Here is a 22,255-nt window from a genome sequence, read left to right on the forward strand (position 1 = left end):
ACATTTGTTATTGTTTTTAAAGGAGACATATGACTTGTTGACCCACCCCAACTAAGACGACAAGCTGGCAAAGACAATATTAAAAAAATAAAATGTTCTCTAGTGACAACAAAAAGATTGTGGCAAAACAGGTGAGGAAGCCCCGCCCCTTGCAGCTTCAGAGCCCAGGTAGACTTCACAGTAGAAAGATGGTTCAAACCACTTTTGGCCTTAAAAATGTCCAGATGGTGCATCAGGATTAGTACCTTCATCAGAAACCCGTCACATCCAGTCCTGCCTGTCAAGTTGTGGAGATGAAAACTGACCCAAACGCAGGAGAGCAGGCACAGGATGAAGGTTGGCAGGTTTAAAATGAACTATTTTATTGAACAATGGCAGGTGAGCTGACATGACGGGAAGACAAGTTGAGGATCTGACACTGACACGCACAAACAGAGGGTTTAAATACACAAGGATAAGACAAGGATCAGAGTAACGGGTGGGTAGGGTAATGAGGGGCAGGTGAGTGAAATGAACCCTTAAGGGGAGACAAGACACAAGTCTGCAGCAGGAGATTGAGCAAAAACATAGTACATTTCTACTTCCTCCTGGTGGAGGATCTTGAGGCGGTGAGGACCAATTTTATTTATTTATTAATGTTATATTGTCATATAATTACACAATAAAAAAACTGAGTATTGTATAATTTTATTAGCATTAAACAATAACTATAGTTATGGTTTAAAACTAGTTTTAGTTTATATTTCACATTATAAATTAATAAAAAATGTAAAATGGGTCACAGAAAGTTGCGACTGAACTGGCATGGTATCCCCTCATATCTCATATGCCCTCCGAGTGCACACCCAATCATCAATGTTTTGAGCCAAAATCTAAAACATTGATGCAACTTGTTCACTGTAGAAACACACATGAGAAATCATGGAGCAGGATCAGGATCAGCACCAGGATTTGAAGCTGTTGATTGACCAAATCCTGCGGTTGCTTTAGCAACCCCAAGCTACCACTTTATGAGGTTCCGAATGTGCCAAAAATGTGTCTATGTATTTATACGCTATATGTGTCTATGTCTATGTATGTCTATGTATTTAAATGTGTCTATGTATTTACATGTGTCTATGTCTATGTATTTAAATGTGTCTATGTATTTAAATGTGTCTATGTATTTACATGTGTCTATGTCTATGTATTTAAATGTGTCTATGTATTTAAATGTGTCTATGTATTTACATGTGTCTATGTCTATGTATTTAAATGTGTCTATGTATTTAAATGTGTCTATGTATTTACATGTGTCTATGTCTATGTATTTAAATGTGTCTATGTATTTACATGTGTCTATGTCTATGTATTTAAATGTGTCTATGTATTTAAATGTGTCTATGTATTTACATGTGTCTATGTCTATGTATTTAAATGTGTCTATGTATTTAAATGTGTCTATGTATTTACATGTGTCTATGTCTATGTATTTAAATGTGTCTATGTATTTATATGTGTCTATGTATTTAAATGTGCTGTCACAGCACGAGACAACAGCACCAGACAACAGCACCAGACAACAGCACGAGACAACAGCACCAGACAACAGCACCAGACAACAGCACGAGACAACAGCACGTGACAACAGCACGTGACAACAGAGAGTAACGACAGACTGAGACAATACATAGACACATTTTTGGCACATTCGGAACCTCATACACTTGGCATTGCCCCTGATTCTTTAAACAAAACTTCTAGTTTTTTCAAAGCAGCTGTTTGTCTGCTGCTTCCGATACCTTTACCTTGAGTTTGAGGTGAGGTCTCCACGGTGATTCTAATATGCCACTGCCTGCAGCATTAACATTTCTTTTGATCTACATTCTTTTATATAAAACATTTTAGTATGGTTGGTGTTGGAGTTTCAAAGTGTTGTATACTTTTCTGAGCTCTTTAGTTTAGCAGTTTTATAATAGTTTGGTGAATCGATTAAATATTTTTGTCTGCTGGATATTTATTTTTCTTACATTTCTAAATTACCTAAGGGAAATGATGTGTTCTTAAAATATTATTTCTCCCTGACGTTAGCTTTATCTCTACCCTATTACTGCTGATTTGCCATCCCAATATGCCAAAGAGAGGAGCTCCCCCTTTGCTGAGTATCTTATTTATCAATGCCAGAGCCCCGAGGGCAGTTACATAAGAGTCTGTTTAATTATTCGGAAACATTTTACTTTCCTTCTAGCGCCTCGCTCTTGAAGTGGTGGGATTTAACAGTCAGCTCGCGCACTCCGAGCGGAGCTTCCTGCGGTACCGTAATGTCTCTTATCAGCGCAGCCAGATTTCCTGAAACGCTTTTTGTTGTTGTTTGCGCTGATTCAAGCGAGAGAATCAGAGAAACAGACAGAAACGTGAGCTTGTGTTGGCGACTCTGTTGGGACAGGCTGCTCTGGAGGGTAGAGCTGGGCTCATTTAAGGTGGACCGAGATTTTTACAGCACGAAGCAATACATCTGAATTTGAAGAAAAGGAGGGAGGGAATTAGTTTTTCCATAAAGATAAAAATCACTTGCCATGTAAACTGAAGACAACTTGATCAAAACGTTTTACAGGTTTGCCATCCAGCCATGCATCTTTCTTTCTTTCTTTCTTTCTTTCTTTCTTTCTTTCTTTCTTTCTTTCTTTCTTTCTTTCTTTCTTTCTTTCTTTCTACTAACAGATAAAACACATCATACAAATCAGGTATCGATCTCCATCTTTAATGTTTCAGTTTAATCACATTATAAATAGTTTAGTTTTATTGAAAGATGTCAAATAAATAACACTTGTCGTACATTTAGAATTTTATTTTACTTCTTGTTTAACATTCCATAAGATTATTTTAAATTAGGCGACTGACATATTCCTTCCACAGATTCATTTTTGGATCAATACAGTTGGGTCTTTTCGTGTCAGTATATTTAGATTTTAGAGGCTTTAAGTCCTTTTAGGTGGTTATTTCATTTATCTGAGTTTTTCCCCTTCATCTGTGCAGGAACCCCTGATTACGACCTTAAGGAGGCGGCAGGACTCGGTAGGTGTAGCGGACCCACTGCCTCCCGTCAGTGATGCGGTCATTCTGTGCTGCGTTTTATCCGCTATATAAAGAGCGCAGAGCAGCAGCACCTCACAGCTTCAGTGGACAGCTCCTAGGTGCTGACAGCTCGCGCGCTCACACACTTCAGATGCGACTCGTGACCGGGACCATGGAGGGATTCTCATGGAAACTTTTCCTTGTCTCTTGCCTGCTTGTTGTGCAGAGTTCCGCGCAAGATTTCGGACAGACGCAGTTTATTTGCACGTCGGTGCCCAAAGACATGGACTTGTGCACCGCCTCGATGCAGAACAGCGGGCCGGCGGAAGACCTGAAGACCACCATCCTGCAGCTGCGGGAGACAGTGCTGCAGCAAAAGGAGACCATTGTGAGTCAGAGGGAGACAATCAAGGAACTAACGTCCAAGTTGAGCCGCTGTGAGAGTCAAAGCCTCCCGGCGGCGGCGGGACCCGGCGGCAGGCGGCCGGGGTCCAAGAACACCATGGGGGATGTTTCTCGGGGCACCGCGGACACTCTGGCGCAGCTGGGACAGACTTTACAGACGCTCAAACAGAGACTGGAGAACCTGGAGGTAGGCAAGTTAAGGAGACAAGCGCTGACAGGTCAAAAGTTATTCCAGTTAATTAGTTAAAACTCTGATAATGTTGGAGCATCGTGCGTCTTTGGTCCCAGACAGCCGGGGAGACGCAGCATGCCGCCATTAAAAAGGTGTCACAGAGCAGCTAGTATTTATGAGCTGATACCAGCTTCTGATTAAGTAGAGGAACGTTGTCTCCCAAGGTCTGAAAGTGTCCCCGGTCCCCCTTTGACCTCCATGTGTCTCATTCTGTCTAATGCAGCAGTACAGCCGAGGAAACAACAGCGCGCAGGCAAACAGCCTGAAGGATCTGCTGCAGAACAAGATAGACGACATGGAGAAGCAGGTTCTGTCCCGGGTCAACACGTTAGAGGAGAGCAAACCGGGATCCAAGAACGATACCGACCAGCGGAACAGAGTGGAGTCCACACTCACCTCCCTGCACCACCGGATCACAGATCTGGAAAAAGGTGCGTTTGGATTGCAGCGCGCGCACAGGACTTCTGCTTTTTGCGCCCTTTAGGAGATTCCATGCGGATTTAAAACCTAGATTAGATGCAACTGATTTCAAATCTCTGTGTTGCTTTAATCTGAAGGAAAACAAGAGAAACGTCTCAGTATGGCGGTTTCAAAAAGACCCCGTTTTAGTGCCGCAGCCACCACGTTGCGCACAGATGTGAGGGAGGAGAAGGGAGAGCTGCATCGCTTTGCATATTTGTAGACCTGTTAGCGTCGTGGCTTCGCTGAGCTGATGTTTTCACTGCCAAACTCAAAACAACTGAGCTTATTTATGCACAATGACTTTGCTGCAGAGGTAGAGAAACTTTGAAGGGCGCATTTTGGAGCAGTTCGGGATTTCAACACGTGCAAAACGCGCGTGCTCACCGCGCAAATAGGGACACAGGTCTCATGAATCCACAAAATAAATACTAAGAAAATCCTTCAAAAATATGAATAAATCTGCAAAAACTCTGATTTATTTTATTCCAAATAAATCTGAGCCAAAGCAAAAAGAATTGATGACATCTTCCTAAAGTCTGTGTTTCAAATGAACTCAATTATGCAAAACCTGCGTATTAAAATAAACTGATGACTTCTCCTTACCTCCACCCACAGGCAAAGACATCAGACCAACAGATGAGTTTCAGCTGACCTTTCCCCTGAGAACAAACTACATGTACGCCAAAGCCAAGAGGAGCCTTCCTGAGATGTACTCCTTTAGCGTGTGTCTGTGGATCAAGTCCAACGCCTCGCCCGGGGTGGGGACTCCTTTCTCCTACGCTGTCCCGGGTCAGGCCAACGAGTTGGTGCTGATCGAGTGGGGGAACAACCCCATGGAGTTTCTCATCAACGACAAGGTAATGTCAGTCAGGATGCAGCCTGAGGTCAGAGTAGGAAAAGAGGTATTTGATCAGTCAGAATGAACATTTCTTTGCACTAGAAAGAGAGAATTGATGTAAAGGGGTGGAGGTGTTCAATAGAAGTCATTGTTATGGAGGAGAGGGTGATGAGGTGGGTGATTCAGCAGGAGGGAGAGGAGCATCTTTCAGGCTTTCAGATATTAATTCAGAATGAAAAGAAACACTTGTATCATCTCTCCAGGTGGCAAAGCTGCCATTTCTCATCAACGATGGGAAGTGGCATCACCTCTGCATCACGTGGACCACTCGTGATGGCATGTGGGAGGCCTTCCAGGATGGAGTGATGCGGGGAAGTGGCGAGAATTTGGCACCGTACCACCCCATCAAACCAGACGGAGTTCTGGTTCTGGGACAGGAGCAGGTGGAGACTCACTTTTACATGCACCCATCACAGCTACTTGTTCTAAATCCCTCACAAACAGCTTTTGGAAGCAATTCTTCACTAATTATCCGTTTTATTCTGGAGAAAGATTATAAAGGTGGAGATATTTGTGTAATAAGACGGCAGGGACTCATTTGAAGTGGCGCCAGTTAGAGTTCAGGAGTCTAATTGGGGTTTTATTGGAGTCTCTGCTGCTGTTTGGCCTGAATTTGGATGGAAAAAAGCACAACTGAAAGCTTAGTTTCTATCAGAATTCAAACAAAGCAAGAAGGAACATTAAAAATAAAGAGCAAACATGAATTGCAGGAGATTAATTCTGATTGGACTGAAAAATGTGCAGATTTAAATGGTTGTTTTAAGGATTATGGATTTAAGGATTTGATGGGAATTTTTCTGTGTGAGTTATAAATAATTACCATTTTACCCCTGGATGGCTTCCTGAATGACCTCAGTTTGGAGAAATAGTTGGTATCCTTGAGGGCTGATGAGCTATCGGCTAGCTGGAGCACACCAAAAGGGAATTATGTCATTTTAACTCTTTAACAAGACTAAACCAATGAAACATGCTGCTTTTTTAACTTCATTATATATATATATATATATATATATATATATGGATAGAGATAGATAGACAGACAGACAGACAGACAGACAGATAGATAGATAGTAGTGTTTGTTTTAAAACTTTTAACGACCAGGACTTCCTGTGGTATCAGGGCTGAAACTTTTGAGTCCGAGAGTAAAAGCAGCTCTGCTTTCTAAATTTCACAGCAGTTATTGGGAGATTATTTTGCATTACAAGGTGTTTTTTTTTTCAATAAGAAAAAGAAAATTTTGCAACACTTTGACTCCAGATGCATCAGATGTGCTTCATTTAGCTGCTGGTGGTCTCTGCTGTGCTTGGACTAGCTGTTAGCATATCAGTCCTGTAGGAAAATCTCACACTGAGGCTGTTCATGAAGCTTTCTGCAACAGTATAGATGTAATTATGTGTAACTTTGACACCTAAACTCCCTTTAGAATACCCACAGATCCGTTTACGTGGGATTAAGTGTAAGCTGTTTCTAAAAACTAAAGTCTTTTAAAGTTTACATGTTTTTCACCTAAAACCAATATTTCTACCCCTTAATAATGTGAACAGATTAAATTAGGGTTCTGTGCCACCTCAATGATGCCAACACCTCTCTTTTTGTTCCACAGGACACGCTGGGCGGAGGCTTCGATGCAACACAAGCCTTTGTTGGTGAGCTCGCAAACCTGAACATCTGGAATAAGAAACTTTCCAGCAGTGAGATCTACAACTTGGCAACCTGTAACAGCAAAGCACCGGCTGGAAATGTCTTCTCGTGGACAGAGAGCAACATTGAAATATTTGGCGGAGCGACCAAATGGACCTTTGAGCCGTGCCGTTCCCTTAACTGAGCTGCTGTCCCGAAAGGCCTCTCTGTATTTCTGAGCTCTTTGTCGTTCCCATCCTCATTTGTTAGAGGCTTTCTGAGTTATTGGTAAGCTTAAATCTGGGATTTATGTCATTCTTAGGTATTCACGTGCAAAAACAACCACTTCTCGACTCGAGGGGAAAAGAATCGGACTCCTCCATGAGAAACATTTTGGTATCTGCTGTTTTTTTCATCCCTGGATGTTCCGTTGAAAGCACACCTGAGCTTTTTGTTTGGCTTACTTCGTCTTGGACTGGCAGCTGGCAATCTGCGCCTTACGTTTTGATGAATCACAATCGGAGTGAGGAGTTACATAACTGACACCCCCGCTCACACTTCCCTCAGGAGAGTGAGAGATTACGCTGTCCGTCCAATACTTGTCAGTATTTGGCTCCGTGATGCGATGTCTGAAGCGGTTCAGCTCCTAATGACCCCCCTCTTGCTTCCTCTTCCTCTTCCTCCCATCTACACCCCCCACCCCCTCCCTCCGGATCTTGCACTGTGACTGATGAAGAGGACATTTTTAAAGGATGAAGGACGATGCAAAGTCAGACTGTGGTACAAGTCGATCTGTAATCATTTTTTGCTTCAAGTGTTTCTGTAAGAATGTGAACTTGCCAACATTGCTACAAAGCCTGGGTGCCTTGGGCTGGTGCAAATATTCTGCACATTTTTCTTTTTCAGTTGCAAACGTTTACTGGTTTGTATTTGATTTTTCTGAGCCGGGTTGAGTTCCTCGTCCCTCTCATTGGTAAATGTGATTTAATTCCGGTTTGTTATTAAACATGATGTGTTTTTGGCAGGTGTTTGTACTCCTCTGTATTAGGAATGTTTCAGTATCTGTATAGTAACAGCATGACTGACGGAGTGCTGTGGAAGCATTGTTGAAATCTGCTTTACTATCTTCTCTGGGTCTGGGTTTTTTACTGTATTGTTATAAGCTCCAAGCATGGCACAACTGACAGATGAAGAATTTAATTTTTTTAAAATAAAATTGTGATACTAAATGTCACAGAGCATTCCTGAGTTTATGTGCACAGAAGAGATAATTCAACCAAATGTTTAAGTAGTTGTGAGAGAAAGCAGAGGAGGAAAGGCACTGATTTGATTTTTGCGTGCGTGCGTGCGTGTGTGTGTGTGTGTGTGCGTGTGTGTGTGTGTGTTTAAATTATGCTGTGCAACAACGTTCTGCCCACTTCCTGTGTCTTCTAGTGCAGATTAGTTCCAACTCCAAAAACTGTTAATCGATCATTAAGACTGAAGTTGCTTTGAAAAGACCAAATAAGCATCTGAGATCAGAGTTAAACAACACATTTAACCGTCGGACTGTCATAAAACATCAGATATGCTTCACGTTTGCCTTCAGGTTCTGCTTTTGCTGAGGCATGCTGTGATACCTCCATCAGCCGACGGGCAAAAGTGCCTCTTCACAATGACCCAGCTTAGGAAAATGCAAGTTTTTGCTGACTTTTTGCTCCAACTTCATATTTTACCACCAAAACTCGTTGTTTTAAATCCAACCAGCCGTTGTTGTTATTTCTCGGCATGCACCAAAGGATGTTTTTCTAGTTTGCAGAAATTTATCCACTTCTAGATGTTAAACTTTGGTTTGTGCAGTAATTCATGAGCATGCCAAGCCTGTAGGTGGCAGTGGTTTCCAAAAATGTTGGATTCTCTGCTGAAAAACAAGGCAATGGGCGATAACAACCATTAACTTTGCCCTTCCCCCATGGTCTTCTACTGAGTAGAGGAGTACCTGAGGTCTGTAAACACAGGTCTGTCATTTGGCGTCAGCTTTTTTATCATGACGCTGCAAAACCTAAAAGCCAGATCCACGAGCAAATGCTAACAACGGAGAACTTTCCAATGTCCACCTTAGACAATTTCTCCACAGCTTCTCAAAGATGGCGGGAGAAACTGTGCCAACGGTCTCTTATTTGCCAGAAATTTCACTAAAAAGATTAATAAATGTTGTATTTTCTTGGTACATAATTTAAAAACAATAACATTTCAGGCCCGAAGGCACCCCTTTGAAGGTTCTGTCTCCTTGCTCCATTCATTTCCTTCCTGTTACAGTTAAAATTTTACTGTTTCTAATGTGAATTTTTCTTACAATTTCCTTTTTTCACCATCACTTGTTTGTATTTAACAAAATTAATGTTAATTTCAGAAGCAAAACCATTTTGGGCAGAGGGAGTTTTAATGAGAAAAAGCATTTACATCATGCGGTTGATTCAGGAACATATGTCAATAATCACATCCTCACATCAACCCCCTAAACAAATATTTTCTATACATGCAGATGTGTCACAAACAGACGTATATAATATGTATGTTTTTGATGAGACGCACTCTAGAGTGAAGCCACCTGAGACAAAGCAGACTCGTGTTTCTGTGGTAAATCCGTTTTTATGTGAAGGGTTTTGTTTTGGAGAAGCTGAGTGAATAAAGACGTTACATCTCAGCTGACATCTTATTAATTCACAAGTTGTCCCTGGTGGCAGAAGCACAACAAAAGCGATGCTTCAGTTAGGAGCAGAAGGGTTTGAGTTTGCTAAGATCAGGGTGACAGAGCAGCTGCCTCTATGGTTTGGATGTTTGTTCAACAAATAAACACGAAGAGGAAAATTAACAAAACAAAGTTAAAAATCCACGTTGTTTCACAACAGATCCTTAAAGTGGATGGCTGGTAGCGAGGAATGTCCCACTGAGATAAACTCTTTAATTCAAAAGTGTTGGGGTTATTAGGAGCGAACAATTCGTAAGCTTTAACTTACTTTTGGATTCTTCAATAAATTCTGTAAATATGGGAATATTTACTGATTTATTAATTAATTAAGATATTCTTAGATATACGGGGCACCATTCCCCTTTAACCGGGGAAAAATTGAATCCAAAACTCTTATCAGTCTTTCTTGAAGTTCGTAGAATCCTTGGAGCAGAGACTTCTCTTCGACACAACAAAGCTACTGGAGACGAAAATCTGAATTTTATAACGTTTAATTAACAATTTGTCAAATGAATAAACAGTGGCATAGATGAATAATAACCATGTGATATAATAAAAGGATGTATATTCAAAATAATGTTCAAGGTGTTTTGTGTGTATGTATGTGTGTGTGTGTGTTTCTAAAATGGAGTCTGTATGCAAGATGGCTGACCCCTTTCTCTGGCTAAAGTGTGGGTGGCAACTTGCACTTTAACTTCCAAAGCACTTAGAATCAGTAGTAACTTAACCTTAAATCACTCAAAACATTTCAAAGGATCATGAAACAACACAAAAGATTAATCACAAGTTAATATCTTTTAGTTTATCAGCCTGGCCATGGCCGAAAACATTTAAAGATACCAAACAATGATCAATAAGCAGTTTATTTATTCAAAATGACCCGAAGGACGTGTTTTGGGAGCGAAAGAGGAAGACACGAAGCTACTTTTTAAGCAATAGCGCGGTTTTATTGCTTATTCTGGACTATAGAGGAAACGGGAGGAGAAAAGGAGAGAGAAAAATGAGTTTTCTGATCACCAGATGAGCGAGGCGTCCCTCCCTCTTTTGATTTGACGGTTCTCCGTGTTTCTCCGCAGTTTTCAGCGTCATCCGTCGGTTTGATGCTTTCTCCGTTGTTTGGCGTTCTCCGTGAGTGTTTCTCCACGGGCTGGACACAAAGAGAACGAAGTTTCTTTTGTGCTGAGTTTGACAACTTACAGCGTCTCTGAGAGCTGGATGGAGTTGCTGCTTTCCTTCGCAGTTCTGTGTCCTCAAACATCAGCTGGAGGGGAGCAGAAACGAGCAGATCTGATGGGCGTGCAGTTTAGTTTTTTTTTTAGCGGTCCCGTGGGCTCAACTTGGGCACTTAGAGCTTCCACGTGCGCAAGGGAGTCGGAGCGTTCGACAAGCGTGTCCTTACCGCCAGGTATCCTGGGCAAAAGAACGAGGTTCCTTTGTCTCTGCTGAAGATTTATGGTCTTAGTTCGCGGGAAAAGCTCCACGGCCACCCGCACATGCGCAGAACGTGTTTCTGGTATTAGGCGGTGACATCATCCCAATGCTTCCGTGTGCAAAGCATCATGGGAAATGAAGTTTCTTGGCGCTGATGTGGTTATTTGCTTTTCAGAGCAATTTAAGCACAGTCATTTTGGAGAAAATCACTGCATAGTAATTTCCTCATGAGGTCAGACCCTCAACAAAAGTCTTCAGAAGCCGGGATTGAACCAACAACCCCTCCAGTTGAGAGTTATCTACTCTTCCTCTAAGCCAGTTTAAAGTGCTTTTTGTTGAAAAGTTAGGATTAATAACCATCTTACCACATGAAACCAACTTCATGGCCTGCTGATTTTCTCCCAACCACTTTGCTTCTTAAGATTTTTGACCAAATTGGCTTGTGTATTGTGGTTTTTATAAACATATCTCTCCAATCTGGCTCTATAATCTCTGTTTTCAAACATGGATTTTCTAAATTACCCTTTATCTCTAAAATATTGGGAAAAGTTGTAGCAGATTAACTGACTACTTTTCTGGAACTACACAACAGTTCTGCCAAATCCCAATCTGATTTTTGTGAAAAGAATTCAACAGGAACAGTTTCCAGTGACATCATGATGGTTGCAGACAGCTTGGATTTTACAGTCTTATTACAGTTAAATCTTTCTGCAGCTTTTGACACTGTTGATCACAGCACCTTAATTAACAGACTCCGTGACTTGGTGGGGATCTCTGGAACTGTTCTAGACTGGTTTAGATCATACCTTTCTAACGGAAGTTACAGTGTCTATATAAACCCAATCATGTCAGATTCAAATGATCTGTTCTGTGGGGTACCCCAAGGCTCTGTTTTGAGTCCACCCTTGTATATATAAACCCTCTTTGACAGATAATTAATGGTTTTCATATGTCTTTTAGCACATATATGCAGATGACATTCAGCTTTACTGCTCCTTTAAAGGGGAACTAGGCGGTTTTGGCTTGCTTTAAGAACCCCCTATCGTCCGTTTGTAAAACCAAAAGCAAAACCCATCGAGTTGATGTGCATTCGTCTTTTTGACAGCTTAATCTAACTTCTGAAATGCCTCCCTAGGCTTCCTTGGCATCTACAGGAGTGATTCATCACTAAATTAAACAAATCAACTGTGTTTATGATCTAAAACATGCCCGAAACTAGCTGGAACCGGACTGCAGTGCCAGATATGTCAGCTCAAATTTTTCTAAGTACCAACAGAGCGGCCCACCACTCAGAAGTTGCAAGTGGAATATTCTGGCCACAGGGGGCGACAGGGACTGGCTTGAAGGCCACTCCAAAACATTGGTCTGAAACTATTTTTATCACTTAAAAATATTTCCAAACTGCGAAGGTTGTCATCAAAACATGAACTTGAAATGGTTATCCATGCCTTTATCTCCTGCCGTCTAGATTATTGAAACGCACTCTTCACATTTGAACAAAAAGCCCTTGACCGCCTTCAGTTGGTTTGAAACTCTGCAGAGAGGCTCCTGACTGGAGCAAACAGAAGAGCACACATCACTCCTATTCTAATGTCTCTGCACTGGTTACCCGTTAACTTTAGAGTTCAGTTTAGATTTCTGACTATAACTTTCAGGACTGTACATGGTCAAGCTCCTCCCTATATTACTGAACTTTTAAAGCCTTATGCTTCAACCCGAACCCTCAGGTCATCAAACCAGAACCTTCTAGAAGTTTCAAAGATCAGATACAAAAGTTGGGGTGATCGCTCCTTCCAGGCACCCCTACTTTTGAAAGATCTTCCTTTATCCTTGTGTAGTGTTGACAATCTAGAGACTTTTAAAAAACAGCAAAAGACCTTTTGATTTAAAGCTGTTTTATCTAAATCTTTTGTTTTAACTCTCATTTATAATAATTTTTCATTTGTTTTATGATATTTATGATCTTTTAATAATTTCGTGACATTTTCCAATTTTTGTTTATTATATTTGCTGTTTTGTTATTAAGATCATTATGCTTTTATGATTTGTTTTGTTGATCTTCACGAAGCACTTTGTGATTCTCCATCTGTGATAAGTACTTTATAAATAAAATTACTACTTACTTACTTACCTGCTGCAAATATAGCTGAACAGCCTCTGATATAAGAAGTTAACTTTACATCCTTTAGGATTGATGAGCTAACAGCCAGGTCCAAAGCAGATTTGTGCTGTATTAGAAACAGTTCCAACCTTCCAAGTCTTACAGCACTGATTTCGAGTTAACCTTTATTTGTCATGAACTCCTCCTCCTCCTGACCTCCTCTGCGGGCCGGGCTGACGGGGCACTCCATTTCCCAGCATTCCCGTCACTGACGCTCTCGGTGACATCACCCCGCGGAAGCTATATAAGGAACTGTCACCGCTGAGCTGTCATTCAGTCATCATCTCATGACAGAAGCCAAACCGAACCGATCCAAATCTAACCCAAAACCAATCCAGGAAAGTGATCTTTCCACGCTGTCTAATTCCCACCACGACAGCACCCTACCAAACGGAACCACAGTACAGCCTCATTGTCTCATGTGCGCCGTACTGCCGTCCTTAGAGCAAGCTGCGTGTTCTGTTCGGACCAAACGCCAGCGTCTCCGCGTCTGGGTCACACAGCCACGCTACATTACCTCCGCTACACTCCAGTTAAGCACACCGAACCTGACATTATTCAACCGTCAGTTTGATGTTTAATGATGTTACAGCAGGTGTTTTTTCTGGTTGTTTTGTGTATTATTGTGTATTATTATGTTTAGTCTAAATGTAAACTCACTATTGAGCAAGGACTAGTCCTTGGCTCATCAGTGATGGACAGGAAGGCGATTCCTCTGCACTGAGGCTGTTCAGGAAGCCATTTACAAACAAGATGGAATTCCTTCAGAAACACAAATGAACACCTCAGGGATGAGGTCCTGCTCAAAGTGGAGGAGTTTAAGTATCTCGGGGTCTTGTTCACGAATGAGAGAAGGATGTAACACAGATTGGTGCTGTGTCTACAGCACTGCGGGTGTAGTAATTGGTCTGCCGTGGTGAAGAGAGAGCTGAGCTGGAAAGCAAAGCTCTCGATTTACTGGTCAATGTAAATTTCAACCATCACCATGGTCACGAGCTTTAGGTAGTGACCAAAAGAATGAGATTGTGGATACAAGTGGCCGAAAATGAGTTTTCTCTGCAGGGTGTCTGGGCTCTCCCTTAGAGATAGGGTGAGGATCTCAGTCATCTGGGAGGGGTTCGGAGTAGACCCGCTGCTCCTCCACATTGAGAGGAGACAGTTGAGGTGGCTCAGGCACCTGGTCAGGACGCCTCCCTGGTGAGGTTTTCTGGCCACGTCTAAGGGATGGGAGGAGACCTAAAGGAAGACATAGCACACGCTGGAGGGACTATGTCTCTTGGCTGGCCAGGGAACGCCTTAGGATTCCTCTGGAGGAACTGGCCCAAGTGGCTGGGGAGAGGGGAGTCTGGGCCTCTCTGTTTAGGCTACTGCCCCCGTGAACCGACCCCAGATAAGTGGACGAAAATGGAAGATGAAACCGATCATTTTGTTGTGATATCACCTTTAGACAGTCAATAGTTTCAGTTTTAAAGACTACAAATTTTCCAACCATTTGTGGTTATATGCTGAGGGGGAGCGGGAGGTGGGGTGGGGGGGCAGTAACCCAATCGCAGAATAATAGTCCTTAACCAGAGTTCAAAAGTGTTTTAATAAGAAACTTCCTCCACTGACAGTGGGAGCCAAAAACAAAAACCAAAATCGATCCATAAACAGACAACTAGAAAAGAGGTTTAAACAAACACAAAAAGGGGCGAATCATAACATAGCCCCCCTCATAAAGTCCGGCTCCTAGACGGACGTCTCGGCTGGGTGGGTTTCTCCTGTTGAATCTGAACGATCAGATCACGGCTGAGGATGTGGCGTTCTGGGACCCATTGCCTGTCCGCCGGGCCGTAACCCACCCAGTCCACGAGGTATTGGATGCCCCTCCCCACTCTCCTCGAGGCCAAGAGCTTATTGATGCTGTAGACAGGGCCGCCATCCACAATGCGGGGAGCCGGAGGGACCGCAGGGGGCGTCTGCAGGGGACTGAGTTTCTCAGGCTTCAGCTTGCTTACATGGAAAATGGGGTGGACTCTTAGTGCCCAAGGGAGCTCCAACCTGACGGCCACTGGGTTGATGACCTTAGTGATGGGGAATGGTCCAATGAATCGGGGCTGCATCTTCCTGGCACCCCCCTTTGGTTGCAGATCAGCCGAAGAGAGCCAAACCCTGTCACGCACCTTGTACTCTGGAGCAGCCAACCTCCGGCAGTCAGCCACAGAGGCGAACCGTTCCTGGTTCCGAACCAGTCGAGAATGGTACTCCGTCCACGTGCGATGGCAAAGCCTCACAAATGCTGCAGGACCGGAGGTGGAAGCCGACCTCTCCTGATGGGGAAAGAGAGGCAGTTGGTATCCGTAGGCAGCCTGAAAGGGGGAGAAGCTGGTAGAGTTAACCAGAGTGTTGTGCGAGTACTCAGCCCAGGAGAGTTGGGAGGACCAAGTCTGGGGGTTCTTCAGGCACATAGCACGCAGGGTGGTCTCCAGATCCTGGTTGAAACGCTCCACTTGACCATTGGTCTGAGGATGGAAGCCAGAACTCAGACTGACCATTATCCCAAGGAGTTTACAGAACTCCTTCCAAAAAGCTGCCACAAACTGGGGGCCTCGGTCCGAGGTGATGTTCTCCGGAAGTCCATGCAGCAGAAACACATGCTTCACCACCACCTCCACCAGTTGCTGAGCCGATGGCAGTCTCTGCAGGGGAATAGCATGAACCATCTTAGAGAATCTGTCCACTACAGTCAGGACCACAGTCTTACCCTTAGAGTTGGGTAGTCCAGTAATGAAGTCCATTGCAATGTGGGACCAAGGTCTGGAGGGCACAGGTAGAGGTTGCACGAGTCCAGCTGGAGGAGTTCTGGGTGTCTTGACACTGGCACATACTGGGCAAGAGGAGACGAAAGCTTGAACATCAGATGACATCATAGGCCACCAGAACTGCTGCGTTACCAGGAAGGCGGTCCTGGTTACCCCAGAATGGCAGGCCAGGCGTGATGAATGCCCCCATTTCAACACCGCCGGGCGAAAACCTGAGGGAACAACAAACAGTGCGGGGGGCACCCCGATGGAATGGTGGTGGAGTCCCAAACTGCAGCCTTGATCCCGCGCTCCAAGGACCAACGAGAGACCCCAAGGACCAAGTTGGGTGGCACGATAAATGTGGACTCTGACTCCATAGCCTCACTTTCCTGCTGGTACTGGCGGGACAGGGCATCAGGTTTAATGTTCTTACTGCCCGGACGGAAGGAGAGGTTAAAGTTAAACCTGTCAAAAAACAGAGCCCTCCGTGCTTGGCAGGGGTTAAGGCGCTTGGCAGTCCGTACATATTCCAAGTTCTTGTGGTCGGTCCACACCAGAAACGGCTGCTCAGCACCCTCTAACCAGTGGCGCCATTCCTTGAGTGCTAGCGTAACAGCTAGCAACTCTCTGTTCCCAATGTCGAAATTTCTCTCTGCAAGAGTGAGCTTGCAGGAAAAGTACGCGCAGGGATGAATTTTATTATCAGACGCTCTCTGTGACAACACGGCACCCACCCCTGACTCAGACGCATCAACCTCCACAATGAATTGCTTGGAGGTGTCGGGCTGGGTCAGGATAGGGGCCGCAGAGAACCGTCTCTTAAGCTCAACAAAGGCCATGTTGGCAGCAGTGTCCCAGACAAAACGTACCTTAGCCGAGGTGAGTCTGTGGAGGGGTGCAGCCACGCCACTGAAATCTCTGATGAAGCGCCTGTAGAAGTTGGCGAACCCCAGGAAGCGTTGAAGCTGCTTCCGACCAGTAGGTACAGGCCACTCGAGAACCGCTTTAACTTTGTCACAGTCCATCTGTACTAATCCAGGCGAAATCACATGCCCCAAGAACTTAGTCTTGGTGGTGTGAAACTCACATTTTTCAGCCTTGCAAAAGAGCTGGTTCTCAAGAAGGCACTGCAGAACGGCCCTGACGTGCTGCACATGTGTTTCCTGGTCTGGGGAGAAAATTAAAATGTCATCCAGATAGACGTACACAAATCTGTTAATCATGTCCTTCAAAACATCATTTATAAAACACTGAAACACAGCTGGTGCGTTTGTCAGTCCAAAAGGCATCACCAGGTACTCAAAATGGCCGCACGCGGTGTTGAAAGCAGTTTTCCACTCATCCCCCTCCCGTATGCGCACCAGATGATAAGTGTTCCGTAGATCCAGCTTAGTGAACACTCGAGCCCCTCTAATCGTGTCAAAGGCAGACGGCAAGAGAGACAGGGGGTAAGTGTTACGAACCGTGATGCTGTTCAGACCCCTGTAGTCGATACACGACCGTAAACCCCCATCAGTCTTGTCCACAAAGAAAAACCCTGCCCCCGCAGGTGATGAGGATGGGCGAATAATGCCTGCCTGTAAGCCCTCCTGGATGTACTCCTCCATGGCTTTCGTCTCTGGGATGGACAGAGGGTAGAGACGGCCCTTAGGAGGTTGAGCACCAGGAAGGAGGTCCACAGCACAGTCGTAAGGACGGGGGGGGGGGGGGGGGGGGGGGGGGGGGGCAGGTTCTTAGCACAAGCCTTGCTGAACACCGCAGCCAAGTCTGTATATTCGGGGGGACATTACAGATGTCAGGTGGTTCCAAAGGAGGCTGGCTAGAAACAGAGCGAACAGGGGCGGCAGACAAACAATTCAATAAACAAAAAGGGCTTCACGTCAACACGCGGCCAGAAACCCAGTCAATATGGGGACAGTGGTTGCTTAACCAGGAGTAACCCAGGATCACAGGAGGCACCAAAGAGTCAACCACATAAAAACACATCCGCTCTGTGTGGTTCCCAGAGACAGTTACAGTGATGGGAACAGTGCGTGCAGTCACCTTGTGAATAAGGGAACCGTTTACAGAATGGATGGACAAGGCAGGAAACGCCTCCTCGACTGGAATCAAAAGTTCGCTTACCACTGCCTGAGACATCAGATCCCCATCAGAGCCAGAGTCAATAAGAGTGTCATATTCACCTTGTTCCATCTCATAGGTCAACCGCACACTGGTGGACGGTCGTGAGGGCGGAGAAAAGGATAACACCCGACCCGCTAGCTGCATGGGCTCCGTGGGCGGGGCGTCACTGCCCAGGTGAGGACCACTCACGGAAGTCGGGTGAGGACGAGGTGAAGAAGTCAGCGGGCGGAGCTCATCGTGAAGGCGCTCCATTCTCCGCCGATCGATACGGGCAGCCAGGTCGATCAGATCCTCCAGTTCCTCAGGAACCTCCCTCGCGGCCAGACAAGCAGTTGCGGAGCTCCTGGGTCAAAACAGGAAGGCTGGCTTCTCCTGTTGCACCTTCACCAGAGGCAGGTAAGGAAGTGTCTTGTTTCTGGGTTCTTCCTGCTGGGTCTGACATTTTGGTGGAGTTGTAATGTCACGGGGGGGGGGGGGGGGGGGGGGGGCAGTAACCCAATCGCAGGAATAATAGCCCTTAACCAGAGTTCAAAAGTGTTTTACTAACAAAACTTCCTCCACTGACTGTGGGAACCAAAAACAAAAACCAAAATCGATCCATAAACAGACAACTAGAGAAGAGGTTTAAACAAACACAAAAAGAGGCAAATCATAACAAATATAGGTGGGATGTTGGCAGCTTTAAAAAATGTGTGTTTGCAAGAACCACTTTAAAATTTAAGAGATCAGAGCAGCACCCAGACTAGCCGTTTGCTCATCAGTCTTGAACACTGGCTTTTCAGGAAAGTATCTAGTAATTATTTATACCTTTTTACACACAACCATGGCATAAGTGGTGGACAGACAGCCCAACCCTGTTCATATTCCCCCCTCCCCACCGCCACCCCCCCACCCACCCCACACACACACACATTGTGAGCTCTCCCAGTTGGGAGTGTAACTTGTGGCATTTACTGATCAGCAGAAGCTTCCAGGAAGGATGCAGGGAGGATAATGAGGCTTCCTGGGTAGCTGTGGCTTAAGGTGGATGAATGCCTCCCACCTTTTTTTTTTTTAACAACTGAAGTGTAATTCCTCTCTATTTTTAGACTCAATCTCACACGTCTTAGTGGGCTTCACAGACCGACAGCAGAAGCCCATGACCCAGACCAAGACAATAATAAAAAAAATCCCTGTAAAATACCTGAAGAGAACCTGGAGGTGGTAAACAGTCAGAACATCATGCAAAGCATTTTAAAGCATAATTCCAAGGAGGCGGAGCATTTATGCAATGAGCTCGACACGTAAAACTGGTGCAACTTTTCTCTGTTGTACGAACAAATTAACTTTCTTTAAACTGATGGAGCTAATGTGTTAGCATAGTGCTCCCCATTGCCAAAGGGAAACATTATTCCCTTCTTTGAAGTTGTACTGAGAACGATACAGGATATGACTTCTGTGCTGTAGATGCTGCAAGATAAGTAGTCTCACTTGCATCATTAAAGCATATTAATGCAAAATCATGAGCTGCTATGGAGGAGGAGGCGGTCAGGTAATCCACTGTATTCACTCTTATAGAAACTCTGAACTAAAACTTTAGATGCTGAAAAACCGAATTCATGTGCCTCAAAGATCAGGTGTTGTTTAATTTCTGCATCATTTAAAACATTTAATAAGCCACTTTATTTATGATTAAGCAGAAATGTCTGCGGAACAAAAATATCCTTTTTAAGAAGGACATTGATGCAGCTGCAGGATGGGTTTAACAAAAATATGCGAGTCAAAAGAACATGTCTGGGAAAAAAAAGAGAGAATAACTTCGGTGCAGAACGAAGTCAAAATAAGATGTTTCGGAAGCCTCGTGGTCTGACTCACATCATTTCCACCTCTGATGTCCCACTGCACTCCACTCTCGCCCTCATGTGTTCACCCAGGTGTAAACTACTCTGGTTTAGATCAAAGCTGCTGATAAAGCTTCTGAAGCTGCCGGTATTATTCTTAAATACTAGTACTAGTAATTGTATCATTGAGGGATCTGGGTGTGTTTTCACAGACTGAATTATACACAGTTACCTTTTATTAATTACGAGACACTATCTCTTGGCTGCTCCTGTTGCAGCATCTACAGAAAATATATTCATCCTTCACAATAAGAGTCTCAAACACACAAGTACCTCAAACATCAGCTTATAAAGTAGTTTATTATTTTTGCCTGACAAAACTTTAGACATTAATAAACTACTTTGTGAGCTTTTGAGGTGTTTACATGTTTGAGACTTATTTTGAAGGAGTTCAACTGTGGCTATGGAAGTAGCTAAAACACAGTGCTTCATTAGTGCCATAACTTTGACATGGGAAAAGCATTTAAATTTCTATAGAATAAAGGAAGTTAACTTTTCAACTCAGTTTCAGTACACAGTGGGGCGCGGATGTTTGGGCAGCGTTTGTAACCTTCTTGATTTTCCTGTATAAATCGTTGGTTTTTACGAGAAAAAAATTAAGTTAAATATATCCTATAGGAGACACACACAGTGACATTTGAGAAGTGAAACAAAGTTTATAGAATTTACAGGAGGTGTGCAATAATTGTTAGGCAAAAAAGTTAGGCAGGTACATAAATTTGGGCACTAAAGAAAATGAATGAACTCAGTATTTAGTAGATCCTCCTTTTGCAGAAACAACAGCCTCCAAATGCTTCTTGTAGCTTCCAACGAGAGTCTGGATTCTGGTTGAAGGTTTTGTGGACCATCCTTAATGGTACATAGCCTGTATTTGATTTAGTGCCTTCTAGAGTCGTGGAACCCCCCAAGGCACTTTACAACACAATCAGTCATTCACACACACATTCACACCCTGGTGGTGATGAGCTACATCATAGCCACAGCTGCTCTGGGGTGTACTGACAGAGGCGAGTGTCGTACACAGGCGCCACCGGTCCCTCCGACCACTACCAGTAGGCAAGGTGGGTTAAGTGTTTTGCCCAAGGACACAATGACAGCGACAGACTGAGCAGGGCTCGAACCTGCAACTTTCCGATTACAGGGCGAGCACTTAACTCCTGTGCCATCGTCGTCTTTACAAAACTTCTCTAGTTATTTCAGGTTTGATGGCTTCCGAGCATGGACCTGTTTTACTCACACCACAGATTTCCAATAATATTCAGGTCTGGGGACAGAGATGGCCATTCCAGAATGTTCTACTTGTTCCACTGCTTGAATAACTTAGTAGAGTTTGAGCAGTTTTTATGGTCGCTGTCTTGTTGAAAGATCCAGCCCCGGTGCAGCTTCAGCTTTGTCGCTGATTCTTGGACATTGGTCTCCAGAATCTGCTGATGTTGAGTAGAATCCATGTGTCCCAACAGACGATTTATACAGGAAAACCTTGAAGATTAACAAGGATGCCCAAACTTTTGCATCCCACTGTAAGCATGCTATCCGTATGTTGCAGCAGGGACAGCAGCAGCTGCTGAACCCTGTTTTAAAGATTCAAAACAAAACAACAGGGATAATCTGTGTTTTTGAGCTTGTTGTCACCTCACATGAACCCCACATGGTCTCAAGCAAAACGTTGAGTTTTAATTGTGGCTGTTGTCTTCATAACTAAACAAACTCATGAATAAAAATGATCTCTTAAGCTCGACTCCATCCCAAACATGAGTGGACAACCCCGCCAGTTTAGACCTGTTCTCGTTGCAGACGCCTTTTGAAGATGGCGTTTGATCTGGTGTCCTGCTGAGGTATAACCCAGCTACTTCCTGAGGTTCTGTGGGCTCTCGGGTGTTTCCTGAACCTTTATGTGGCGAGTTTGTTCCAGGTGACTCCAGGTTTCCTGCTTTTCACTCCTTATAAATAAAGCATGGAAAAGTATAAAGTAGGCTAAGAAATTAATCATGTTAGGGTTGGGAGATAGATAGATAGATAGATAGATAGATAGATAGATAGATAGATGATAGATAGATAGATAGATAGATAGATAGATAGATAGATGATAGATAGATAGATAGATAGATAGATAGATAGATAGATAGATAGATAGATAGATAGATAGATAGATAGATAGATAGATAGATAGATAGATAGATAGATAGATAGATAGATAGATAGATAGATGATAGATAGATAGATAGATAGATGATAGATAGATAGATAGATAGATAGATAGATAGATAGATAGATAGATAGATAGATAGATAGATAGATAGATAGATAGATAGATAGATAGATAGATAGATGGATGGATGGATGGATGGATGGATGGATGGATGGATGGATGGATGGATAGATAGATAGATAGATAGATAGATAGATAGATAGATAGATAGATAGATAGATAGATAGATAGATAGATAGATAGATAGATAGATAGATAGATAGA

At 43.7% G+C, this 22,255-nt stretch overlaps 1 protein-coding gene across 1 annotated transcript; it reads left to right on the top strand.

Moving 5' to 3' along the window:
• Positions 1-2,875: 2,875 nt before the first annotated feature.
• LOC107390196 (neuronal pentraxin-1) lies at positions 2,876-7,118 on the top strand. Its single transcript, XM_015966775.3, has 5 exons — positions 2,876-3,646; positions 3,915-4,122; positions 4,769-5,010; positions 5,255-5,434; positions 6,656-7,118. Exons 1-5 carry the CDS (start codon positions 3,089-3,091, stop codon positions 6,875-6,877), a joined length of 1,410 nt encoding a protein of 469 aa, XP_015822261.2. The 5' UTR covers positions 2,876-3,088; the 3' UTR covers positions 6,878-7,118.
• The last annotated feature ends 15,137 nt before the right edge of the window (positions 7,119-22,255 follow it).

This window comes from Nothobranchius furzeri, chromosome 4, assembly GCF_043380555.1.
Source record: "Nothobranchius furzeri strain GRZ-AD chromosome 4, NfurGRZ-RIMD1, whole genome shotgun sequence".
Lineage (NCBI taxonomy): Eukaryota > Metazoa > Chordata > Actinopteri > Cyprinodontiformes > Nothobranchiidae > Nothobranchius > Nothobranchius furzeri.

Bases quoted from the DNA above. Each gene is read 5' to 3' on its own strand.
- LOC107390196 (XM_015966775.3), top strand. From the start codon at position 3,089: ATGCGGTCATTCTGTGCTGCGTTTTATCCGCTATATAAAGAGCGCAGA. The intron at 3,647-3,914 runs GTAGGCAAGTTA...TGTCTAATGCAG, and splicing joins AGAGACTGGAGAACCTGGAG to CAGTACAGCCGAGGAAACAA. The intron at 5,011-5,254 runs GTAATGTCAGTC...TCATCTCTCCAG, and splicing joins AGTTTCTCATCAACGACAAG to GTGGCAAAGCTGCCATTTCT.